The sequence below is a fragment of the Myotis myotis genome, unplaced genomic scaffold (genome assembly GCF_014108235.1).
Source record: "Myotis myotis isolate mMyoMyo1 unplaced genomic scaffold, mMyoMyo1.p scaffold_m19_p_15, whole genome shotgun sequence".
Taxonomy (NCBI): Eukaryota; Metazoa; Chordata; class Mammalia; order Chiroptera; family Vespertilionidae; genus Myotis; species Myotis myotis.
Genome location: NW_023416319.1, coordinates 22,200,375 through 22,213,164, shown reverse-complemented (window position 1 = coordinate 22,213,164; position 12,790 = coordinate 22,200,375). Strand labels below are relative to the sequence as shown.

At 40.0% G+C, this 12,790-nt stretch overlaps 1 protein-coding gene across 2 annotated transcripts in view; it reads left to right on the top strand.

The window, feature by feature from the left end:
• The window catches only part of PLCE1 (phospholipase C epsilon 1), a 288,663-nt gene that overhangs the window by 141,610 nt on the left and 134,263 nt on the right, over positions 1–12,790 (top strand). For both annotated transcript variants that reach the window (XM_036336551.1, XM_036336550.1), the window contains exon 3: positions 2,452–2,740. In XM_036336551.1, the coding sequence (XP_036192444.1) occupies positions 2,452–2,740 (289 nt within the window). The remainder of the gene's footprint in view (positions 1–2,451; positions 2,741–12,790) is intronic.

The window sequence follows — 12,790 nt, the reverse complement described above, 5'->3', positions numbered from 1 at the left end:
CTTGGCAAGAAGAAACTAGGTCTACTCATTAGTAACTAAGAACTGTAAGCATATTAATCTTGTAAAGTAAAACCTTTTTAGCATCATTTCTCTGCTAAAAACAAACAAATAAACAAACAAAAGTGACGAGTTTCTACCTCTGATGGCTTAAAGCTCTTTGTTTGACATTCAAGAATCTCCTTTATCAGGCCAACTGGCCTTTCTAATTTCTCCTCTGCTCTAAATACCCTGCTCTGCTTACTATCCTTAGGACACATACATTTTCTTTCACCCTTGCTTACCATGAGAGTTGCCTCCCCAAGCTGCTCCAGTTAGAGTTGTGCCTATTTTCCAAGGCACAGCTCAAATCTGTTTTACCTCTGAAGCCTTCTTTAGCCATCAGATCTCACTGTGGGTCCTTTCCCTGAACTTCAGAGCATTTACTTCTGAAGGATTTGTTTGAGACTTAGTGTGTTGGAGATTGCCTGTGTGATTTGGAGTTGAGAGGAGAAAAGCATGTTTTGAGCTCTGCAGCTCAAATAAGGTTAGGATGATATTATCCAGTGGCACAGGAGAGTAAGGGTATAACCCCATCACAATAAATTTCATAGACTAAGCTCTGTTGTTACACAATCATCTGCTGTTCCCTGAGGATAGCGGAGTCCATTCTTTTCTTGCCCAGTAGTAATGGGCCCCATTCCTAGATACCAGGCTGAGCACTTTACATTGTTGCCTTGGTGAAACCCACAACATCCATAAGATGGGACCTTAGTATTCCCATTTTACAGAAGAGGAAACTGTCTCTAAGCATTTAAGTCAGCTTGCTCATGCTCATGCCCAGCTCTCTAGCTGGTCAAGGTAGAATCAGGAGCACAACCCCATATACCTGATGCTAAAGCCGAGCTCTTTCTGTCCCAGCACACCACCTTCATGGCCGCATTGGCCACCAGAAATTTAATTGGCAGAGAATTAAAGCCAAAGAATTCCCACTTTGCCTTCAAGTGACAAGTATATACCAGTAGTCAGAGGAAAGCAGAATAGAAATGTAGTCAGGATCCGCAATTTGAATCATTGGGGTGTTTTAGGTACATTCTAAAGTCCTAAGGACCTAGCACAACTTAACAGTGATCCTCTTGAGGGCCAGTGCATCCTGGTTAAGGTGAGGTTTGGAGTGTGTAGCATCATGGGGGCACACACGTGGCCTGGAGGGCATTGGAGGATCTTCTCTTCCCTGGACACTCATTGAAGTCACAGGACAGGGCGACTTCCATTTCCACTCCACTATGAGCTCTTTTGTGTATCACTGGACTGTGAACTCTTTGAGGGGAGAAGCTATCTTATTAACCCAGGCCTGACACATATCTGTTATATAAACACATAATGATTATTTATTGATATGATGCATAAATAATAAGACAACCATGGCAAGGTGCTCAAGGTGGCATGATAAAAACAACAACACAATATAGTCTACCTTTATTCCACCATCAGAAAGCTGGATTAACTCCCATGTTATGTTTCTTCCTGTTGCTTATATACTACCTAGAAGTCTCTGGCTTCCCAGAGACCTTGACAAAACCCCAAACCTCCCTGTAATAATGTTAAACCTCATCATTTTCAGGCCTCATCTTCCAAGTTAGATTGTGAAATCCTGTAGTATATGAGGTCTGTGTTACTCTTTGCCCAGGCCCTACATCTTTCAATGCTATGCCTCACGTAGAACAGGACCTATATAAATGCATGTTGAACAATTGCTTTGCCATGGGTTGGAACTATGGTTGGGAACTCTGTCCTAATAGTTCAATCTCCTTGAGATAATTCTTGGTAAATTCAGGTTATAAAGGGAGAGGAAATCAGGATAGTGGCAGAAACAAAACAGGAAGAATGGGCATGATCTGTCAACTCACTGGATGTGGAAAATGAGGAAGTTTGAAAGAGGAAAAAGGATTCAGAGATTTTGATCCAAGCTGATGGACTGAAGGATTGTGACCAAGAGAGAAATATCGAATTGCTCCTTCCCCATGACCCTCTCATTCTTACTTCTGTTTGATTCCTCATGAATGTCAGGTTGCAATATTTCTTGGAGGCAGACAGACCTGAAACAGTCACTTAGAAGAGTCCAAAAGGACAAAAAGGAAAGGTCTGGCATCGTCCCTCTGCAGAAGAGCTTTGCTTTGCTGAGGAGGAGAAGAAATTTGAGCTGAATATATTTTTGGTTGGTACAACTTGTAAGCGCTCTGTTTGATAGCAGGGTTGTTTGAATGGCCTATTTCATAACTACACATAGCTTTCCCAAATAAATGGTGTCTGTAGAATGTTCAGGTTAATACATGAGTCCAGTGCTCAAAAGTGTTTGTGCTTAGAGCGACTGAACCTTCTTTCTTAATAAGTCATCTTGGCATTTTGTCAACAAGTTAATTTGCTTTTCTAAGAAACTAGATTAATACTTCCTGTACTTTGTGCTATTCACAGATCTACAATGCAGTGAGAAGGGGAGAAGAAACAGAAGATACAATTGGATCTCTTCTCCATTTCTTCACAAAGCTCCCAGCCTCTGAGACAGCCTATGAAAGGATTAATGTTGGTCCCTGCTTAAAGCAATGTGTTCGAGACACCGTATGTGAGTATCGTGCCACCCTCCAACGGACCTCCATATCTCAGTACATCACGGGTTCTCTCCTAGAAGCAACCACATCTTTAGGAGCAAGAAGTGGGCTTCTCAGTACTTTTGGAGGATCCACCGGACGAATGATGCTGAAAGGTATGTCTGAAATTTCACTTTTAACTTTTCATCTTTGAGTGCAAAAAAGAATCTAAGTTAACATTTATATATCTCCTGATGAAATACTCAGTTCACTTTAAGCAACTTTACATAAAGGTAACTGCTTTAAGAGAATATAAAAAGTCATTCTTTTATCAAAATCAGTTGAAGTGTAAACATTCCAAATAATGAGCCTTAAGATTTTAATTTTTTTAAAAAGAATAAATGGTTAAAAAGCTATCTTTAATTTTTTTTAATTATTCAAACAGGTGATTTCTCTTAGTGGTAGTCCATGACAGATGTCAATTACTATGATAAGATGCTCATAAACAAGTGTGGTCACAGTGAAAATAGTGGTTGAGAACAGGAAGAAATATGCAGTAGGAGGGACAAAAGTAGATTTACAGCTATGAGTACACAAAACACAGAGTTTATTCTTGTATTATTACTTATTAATTATGGTATTATTGTCCATATGAATAACTGTAAACCTACATTTGCCTCACCCTGTAGTTTTCCCTACACAGAATCAGTAGGTTCGTGTTGACCGGAAAAGCTAAAGGCTATCTTCCGATGACTTCCATCTTAAAAGATGAGATAGTTAGGCATTCTCCTGAAAAACGAAAGCCATTGGAAGATCGGGTCCATCCACATCAGAACTTCTCAGCTGCTTCCCACGTGCAGCAGGCAGGCAGGTCAGAAATGTCAGAGCACTGCACAGCTGTCACAACCTGCTTGGCAGCCTTCCCTGGCAGGAAGCTGCCAACCAGACAGGGACCACATTGAGCAGCATTCCACTGACTGGGGCTGCTAGGAGCTTGATCTGACATCCGGCCATTTCTCTTCAGGAGAGCAACTCTTGTCCCTCCACAGCAATTCCCAGACCTGTGACTAGCAGGCCAGTGACCTTTCTCCAGCCTCCCTCACACCACCCTACACATATGCACACTCTGGGCAGGCTGAGGAGGGGTATACACCTCCCTGTGTACCATGTGGGTGCCATGTTGATTTGTTTTCTGTAGTTACCTTAATTTTTGTGGATTGGTTATAAATGATGAATGAACAAAACAAAAGATGTAGAAACACTGATTCATGAGTCTAAAGGGACAAAACTTGATTTCATATATTTTTTTGAGCACCTACTAGGTGTTGGGTACTGGGTGCTGGGTGCTGAGTAGGGGACAAAACATAGTTCCTACCCTCGTGGAGTTTACAGTCCCCAGGTGGTAAGCAGTACCCCGTGCACAAGATGCAAGATTTCTCCACTTTGATGTGGCTCCTGGTGACTGCCAGGCTTACATTCTCCATCAGTACTCTTCCTGGGAAGTTGGACTGAGATTGGCATGCGGAGCTGGCATGGCTTCAATGCCCATGATATGTGAGGACCTTATCCTTGAGTTAACCAACTGTGTTTATCAGATGCCCACTCTGTGCCCAGCAGTATGTAGTTGTTAGGGGAAATCCTAAGGAAGTTCAAGTCAGTTTACTTGCCTTTAAGTTGTTTATGATTCTAATGAGGAGGCCAGTTTTGCATGCATGAATCTGCAGAGTTGAGTGCCAGATAAATGTGGAAGTGGCTCTAAATGTTCAGAGTTTAGAGAGGGAGTTAATATTCTCTGATAAATGGCTTGGCCCGAAACGTGAGGCCTCAAACAAACAAATGAGAGACAACAAAAGCCACTTTCTTTCGTGTCCATTAATTGCAAAGGGATACATCTCCAAGACCAAGGCAAGCTGCCTCGTCTTACAAAGGCCTTTGGGGAGGAAAAAAAGGAGGCTGCTGGTTAATGTGGCTATTGCCCTGATAGTAACTTGATCTCAATTGCTATTTGCATTTCCCTGTTCAGATCAGAACTTCATAGACCAGCAGTCCCAGCTCTGGAACTCTTTGGACCCTCAGCTAATGTATTATCTCTAAACTGGTGTTTTATGCAAGGGTTGCTAATTTCCGTTTTGCAGTTCTATAATGGTTTCTGATATCCCTCTGTAAGTCTCTTCTGCTGAATAATACAATTAGCTGGTTAGCCTCTGCTCCAGGCATATTTCTGCAGCTCTGACTTGTTCTCTTAGAAACCTTTTTTAACTTCAGTGCCCTCGCCATGGGGTTTTCAAAGTCTGTTATAAGCCATAGTGAAACATATGTTTCTTCAACATGCAGTAGAAGAAAATGCATCCGAAATTATATGGGTGGTTGAAGTCATGGAGAGTTTGTAGAATCTATAGGTTTAGCATATTCACTTGTTGGGTCTGAACTCTGGCAAGGGATCTGGATGACATGCTGGCTGCTGTGACTTGGTTGTCTGCTGCTTTTATTGTTCACTGTGTGACCTGTGGCATTGAGTTGGCCAACAGCTTTCAGCTATGTATCACTAATGAAATCTATGGGAAGTGTATAACACACACTCAACCCCCAGTTTATAAATGGCTTAAATACCAGCAGTTCAATTCTCAGGAGCTATGTGGAACCTAGAACACTTTCCCAGAGAACAGTATTAAATATTGTGATTTGGTTCACAGACTCTAGTTCTCAAACACCTCTTTAACATGTAACACAGTTGAAATCTACTCACTTCCCGTGGGATAAAGAGAAAAACACAATTTTTAGAATACTGAGAATCAGCCTCCAAGAAAAAAGCAATAAGTGAGTTAAAAGACATTTCTTGTTGAACAGAAATAATTTTTACTAAGATGAGTAGAAAGTTAAATTTAAACTTTTATGGAGATTTTGTAAAGAACTTGGGCCATTTCAGAGATTTTAGATGTTGGCAGCTGTAGTTCTTTTGTATGGTTAATTACACACAGAAACTCATACCTCTATGAAAGAACCAGGAAATTATCCCAGTCACCTTTTTAAAAAAATTTTCGTTGTCATTTTCTTTTTTTAAATAAGAGGTTTATAAATGGAATGAAGAAGGGAAGAGAGGGGGCAGGGCAGGGTTTAAATTTTTTTCCCAGAAGGAAAGAGTAAGGAAAATGGTGAAAAAGAAATGACCTCTTTTATGAGAGAGATCATATTTGATTAATTAGATGGAGTTTGGGAAGGTAGAGAAAAAGGAGAGGAAAAGACAAATACTTGATGATTCCATTTCTACGAGGTATTCAGAATAGTCAAAATCATAGAGACAAAATAAAAAAGGTGGTTAACATGGGCTGATGGGGGAGGGCAATGAGGAGTTAGTATTTAGTGAGTACAGAGTTTCCATTTTCAAGATGAAAAGAGCTCTGGTGATGGATGGTGGTAATGGTTGCACAACAGTACGAATGTACTTAATACCACTGAACTGTACACTTAAGAATGGTTAAGATGCTAAATTTTATGTTATATGTACTTTAGCACACCAAAAAATCTAAAATTTTATAAAGGAGGAGGAACATGTTACATAGGTGTTTGGTCTCAGGTCTATAAAGATATTAGAAAGAATCGAGGTTGTGAAAAAGAAATATGAAGACAGATATCTTTTCATGTGACCTCCAGATGGCTCAAGTCAATGTGTCTTCTGCAAGTGAGTATGATTACAGATGAGGGTTGGAGTAGCCTACAGTAGGTGAGAATAGGAGTAGCCTACAGTAGGTGAGAATAGGAGAAGGAAATGTCTAACCAGTTGTTCATTATTGACAAGTCAAGAATTGGTAACTCAGGGATTGATTGGCCAGAGTTCTACAGCCTTACAGTTTGACTGCAATTGACAGGATTCTTCTGCTGACTCTTTAACATCTCCATAAGCTTGCATGCACACCTATGCACACCTCCAGTGGTACCGGTGGCCCTAGAAAGACAGCCAACAATCAGTAGACAACATTCCTGGTTTTATGCCATTAGGGCCACCCAGGGTGGTCTGTCTACTAAGTTCAAAGTTTGCCAAATAATGAGAAAGGTTTTCTGATATGAAGCATTGATCAGCAACGGTGTATCCCTGATTACATGGATGTGCTTTCTCAAAATGGAAAATGGAGCGCTCACATCATTCTGGAAGGGACCTTCCACTAGTTTAATACAATTAAGGTCTTTCTACTTTCTGTCTAGGTCCCCTTCTCCCCATTAACCAATGCTAGACTCTCAGGACCAACTCTGTTTAGCAGTGGCAGTCAAAAGAATTATTGACGTCAATAGTCAGGAAGAAGTTTTCTAAATCTTTCATCTGCCTTTTGTTTCTTTTTTCTTTTTCCAATGTAATACCTACTGAAAATTACAAAAACAAGATAAACTCAAAAGGGAGATAAAAGAGTGAGATTGCCCTAACCGGTTTGGCTCAGTGGATAGAGCGTCGGCCTGCGGACTGAAGGGTCCTTGGTTCGATTCCGGTCAAGGGCATGTACCTTGGTTGCGGGCACATCCCCAGTTGGGGGTGTGCAGGAGGCAGCTGATCGATGTTTCTCTCTCATCAGTGTTTCTGGCTCTCTGTCCCTCTCCCTTCCTCTCTGTAAAAAAATCAATAAAATATATTTTTTAAAAAAGAGTGAGATAATTGATAGTGATATAAAGCACTTAATAGCAAAATTATAAAAATTAGTAGTAATAAGGAAGAGAATTTTCAATATAAGGTAGCTAAGTGTTTTCAAATGTGTATGTTGTACTAATCAATATAATAAATATAGTACATTCAACTCAGTTTTTTCTCCTCAAATTGTTGCTAAGTTTATGAATTAAAAGGTCAAATATTTATGTATAACCAGGAAAGAGCTTAGTTATCTCTATTTAAATTATGTAGCAGAAAAGAAAATGCCACTGTTCATTTTTAAGCATTTTGAGTGCATATATGTGTAAACACAGAATAGCTATATTAAAATTATTAGCCATTTATACACTGTAAGTAGAATATTAATATGAAATAAAAGTAACCTATATATTTAATATTCTAATTTGAAAATAGGGAGTATTTTGTTTCTTATAGAAAGATCTGCCCTGGCCAGTGTGGCTCAATTGGTTGGAGCACTGTCCTGCACACCAAGAGGTGATTTCCAGTCAGGGCACAGGCCTAGGTTGCAGGTTTGATCCCCAGTCAGGGGGCGGGTAAGGAGGGCAGCCAATCAATGTTTCTCTTTCACATCCATCTTTCTCTTTCTCTCTGTCTCTCCCCCCTTCTCCCTCTAAAATCAATTTAAAGATGAAAAAAAGAAAAATCTAAAAATGTTTAACTTATTTTGTGTCTTTTTCTAAAGTTAATACCTCTAAGTATAAAAACAATGTTGTAATAGGAATATACACACACATTTGAACTATGTGACTATACCTCATAAATAATTTCATTTATAAAGACTGTCTTAGTTGACTTCCTCATAATAAAAAAAAAATTACCCTTTATATGCCTACTAGGCAAGGAAAGGTATATGCATAGTTCTAATTCCAAGATTTAAGTTTATTTAAAGAAATTCTCCAACTTTTTGACCTTGAAAATATCTTCTTCATGGTTAAAAATATGTATTAATGTAATTTGGGGTATGTTTCTGTCCCAGTTAATCAACTAAAAAGTATTCATCCACTGCCCTCTATGGCTTAGTGCTATGTCAACTTTCAGAAGAATGCAAAAGATCACGTCTGGAAGTCTTCAACTTGTAAAATAACATTTCTCACCCAGGAGAAAATGTAATATTGGGTTTCAAGGCTACTGAGGTAGCCCTTACTACTCCCAGGAGATTCATAAAGTGATGGACTATTCAGTTGATGGGGGAGATTGTAGCTCATGTGGCCAAGAAGTTTGGAGGGCACAGGACAAAAGCTCTCTGCCTTGGGACCACAGGTGGTCAGGTGTCATCCAGGAACATAATTCCATGCCCAGGGATGACTCTACACCCCTGCTTATAACCAGGGGAGCATCTCTAAAACACCAGTGGAGAGCAAACTCACCTAACTCAAATGTGATTGGGGACGTGATGCTTCCTAAGCCAAAATAATTACATAGATTTGCGGGGCGGTGGAGAGAAGGTCAAGCAGAGGAATTAAATAGTTTTAAAATTTTCTCAAGATGACTTACCATTTCTATTATGAAATTTTAAACTCATTTGAAAATTAGACATATAAGAATGTAGGGGTTAGATAGAATTATAGCAATGGTTTTTAACATACTTTTAGTTCTTGCTGAGTGCCAGGTCTTGCTCTGAGTGCTTTGCATGTGTGATTTCATTGCAAACCATTCATTGGTCCAATGAGGGTAGTGCTGTTTACTAATGAGGAAATTGAGGCCCACGGACATTACAAAACTTGCCCAAGGGTGCATAAGTAGTCAGTGATAGAGCAGTCTGTTGAGTGCTTACTCAACATATAAAGGGCAATATACCAAGCCCTTTATCTGCATGATTTTTTTTTAAATATATTTTATTGATTTTTTACAGAGAGGAAGGGAGAGAGATAGAGAGTTAGAAACATCGATGAGAGAGAGAATCACCGATCAGCTGCCTCCTGCACATCTCCTACTGGGGATATGCCCGCAACCCAGGTACATGCCCTTGACCGGAATCGAACCTGGGACCTCTCAGTCCGCAGGCCGACGCTCTATCCACTGAGCCAAACCGGTTTCGGCTATCTGCATGATTTTATTAGGTCCTCTTTGTGGGGTGACTTGTGTCCCCCAAAAGAGAAATGTTGAAATCCTAATCCAGTACCTATGATGTGACCTTATTTGGGAATAAGATCTTTGCAGATGTAATCAAGTTAAGATAACCTCATTTTCAGTTGGAGTGGGTCCTAAACCCAGTGACCGGTTTTCCTTAGTAGAAGGAGAAAAGAGACATAGAAACGGAGCCGTGTGATAGAGGAGGTAGAGATTGGGGTGTTACAGCTGCAAGTCAAGGAATGTCAAGGACTGCTGGCCACCACTGGAAGGTAGGAAGAGGCAAGGAAAGATTCTAAACATAGCCCTGCCAACACCTTAATTTTTTACTTCTGTGAGAGAATAAAGTTCTGTTGTTTCATACCATCCTAATAGTGGTAATTTGTTACAGCAGTACTAGGGAACTAAGACACTCCTTTGGACAACAATCCTATGAGAAAGAAATAAGTGATAGCACTTATTTGAATGAGATAATTTTAGAAACAAAGAAATAAAACACTGATTGACACTGTGGATTGTACTAACATATGAAACTCAAACAAAATGAAAATGCAGATACATTCAGGGAGTTTCCCAGGCACCTGCTGCCTCAGGGAATCCATATCCCCCCTAACTATAGCAGCCCATCCACTCCGCTCTCACTGCCCCATGATAATCTTCTCTCTGCAGTGGATCCCAGCTGGGCTTTGTGAAGAGTCATCTGACGGGTTAGAATAGAGATCTGGAGTGTTGACTGATAAGGGAAATTCCCCTGGGAGGGCAGGGGCTGGTGGTAACTGACAGAGGGAATGGAGCTTCCAGGCGCAAAGACAGGAAAAGACATAAGTGTTCAGGGAATGGCTGGTCTACCAGGCTGTTCTTACCAAAGCTTGGGGAGTACAGATGGCAAGTAGGGAGGCATGGGGTGAGGGGAGAAGATAGGTCTTCAGGGGATGTATTTCATGAAAAGGAGCTTGGATTTTACCGTGTGAGTAACTCAGGGCACTGAAGGGTCTAAGGAAAGATGTGATTTGATCGGATTAGGTTTTTAGAAAGATCCATTTGGCTGCAGCATGGGGTGAGGCTCCGCAGAGTGTCATCCTTAGCCCACCTGCATCAGAATTAAACCAGCAGGAGTGTCCAAAATATAGCTTCTGGGCTTCACCCCCAAGCCTACTGAATTTGAGTCTCTGATACTTCAGGTGAGTGATTGCTGTGGAAGGTGGGTGGAGGTACAGGGCAGTGAGAACTGGAGGTATTTAGGAAGCTGTTGCTAAGGCAGTGTTCCTGGTAGTGTGTTGCTGACACATTTAGTAATTGGTAAAAATTACAATAAAGGTTCTCCTCCCCGCTCTCTGGTGCAGCCACATACCCACACAGATCATTTAGTGCCCAGCACCTGGGCTGGACTTCAGACCTCTGCTCCACTCCAGGGAGCACCTTTGTGCAATGCACAAAACGTTCACTGTACCAGAACGTCTTGGGAAGCAGCAGAGAAGTGTACGTAAGAGGTAGAATTGATAGAATGTAGAGATCAAATGGGATAAAAGGAACTGAGTCTAAGATGACTGTTAATTTTATTTTTTAAAATAATTTCTAGTCCTTTGAATTTGTTGTTAGTGATTAAAAATTATTAATAGGATTCTTGGATGCTTTACCCATCCCCCCTTCCCCACCTCCATCACTTCAAGAAATCAAGAAGTTAAGGGTTTATTAAATCCTAGTTATTGATTTCAGAAAAGTGACTGGTAAGGATAGAAACCCCAGACAGTCACTTAGGGTTCCCATATCTGAGCTGGTCATAAAAATGTCAAGTTCTAGTTACAGAAACTTGGAATGGGCCATATTCCAGAAATTTATTTGCAAGATAACTATCTGAAACTTTATACTCAGAGAAACAACAGTAAAGTCTGAGTTTTCTAAAATCATTTAAGAGCCTGGATAAATGTGAACACCTATTTCACTAAGGGAAATGAGCCCTCACCTGTATTAGAAACAACTGTTTTTTTGTACTTCTTTGCTGATATCATCCTTCTTTCCTCCAGAGTAGAAAAGATGCTAAGTACTTATTTCCAGGATTGGAAAAATCTATAATTGATACAAAATTTAGTGTTTAAGTTAAAATTTGTACATTTTTATGAAGCTGCATTAGTCATTACAATAAAACTGAGATTTTTTTTAGTACATGTAACTAATCATTTTGAGCATTTCTAAATTGTTTATCCTTTCAAAGAACAAAAACTCATTTAAATGAACTATGAAAATTCTTGTCCATGGGAACATTTATAGAACATAATGGAACATGCTTATAATTTATTTATAATAACATGTGAGTCAGTAGCAAATATTTAAGAGGAAAAACGAGATCTCAAGATGGTGTGACTCACTATTTAAACTTCTGTTGAAATTGAGTGCTAAAACCAAGAAGTCATTAAGAAATTAGTGGTACAGTTAAAGTAGTAAGAGGACATTTTTAAGAGTGGTTTGTTTTTAATGGACTGAATTCCATTTGACCATCTTCAGGAATGTTTAAAGTGGTTTGCCAACTGGTAATACATAAATTTGGTATTTTGAATCTTTTAACTCTGTATTTCATTATAAGTACAAACTGGTTTTTAAAAATGTTATTCTATAATATTAATCCCAGAAGTGATTCTATGAAGATCTGAACAGATGTGTGACCCTTCTGAGGCTTTCCCTATCAATTTCAGTCACCAAAAACATCCTTGGTAACGATGGAGGGTATTTTACCCCTGTTATACCAGGATCACATTTTTGCATTAATAAGCAGACTCATCTAAAATCCATTTCACAGATTGTTGTGGATGAACTGGGAACACGGAGGGGAACTGATAGTGCAAAACGTTTCAGAGACCTGGCAACTCACAAGGTCTAGGGTTATAGACTGCCAAGCCTAGAACCAAAGCCTTTAACTGGGCTTGATCAGCTAGTTGGGGCAAAACCAGCATTTCATCCCAAGCCTATTCAATTCGCAAACCCAAGTTCTTAACCACTAGGAAACATTCCAGTATTACCATCCACTCAGGTCTCAGCCTCTGTATGCATGTGCGGTTGCATGACAAGTACAACGTGGAACCCCCAATTTAAATGCAGGTCCATCTGACTATAAAGTTGATCATTTCCTATATCCCTGCTGCCTCCTTGACCTCTGAGGATTCGGGGATCTCTCAAGCATTCTTTAATGTGGGCACCTCTGAGGTTAGATGGAGGGGTCTTCCCATCTACAGCTGAGTAATCATAGCACATAAGCAACCACATGGGAGAAGGGAGTCCTATAGCTAATGGACCAAGGAAATGTACTCCTCTCTACAAAAACAGGGAGGGGAGAGGGCTCAGAAAATATTTGTTGAGTGAATGAATGGATAAATGAGCACATGCACACACCTCTAGGCTACCACACAGATACCTGTTCTAAAACCAGGAAGGAACATTTGAAGCCCTCAGATTTGATCCATGAGCATCACCAACATCAAAAGTTAATTTACCAGAAGTGACTATTTTT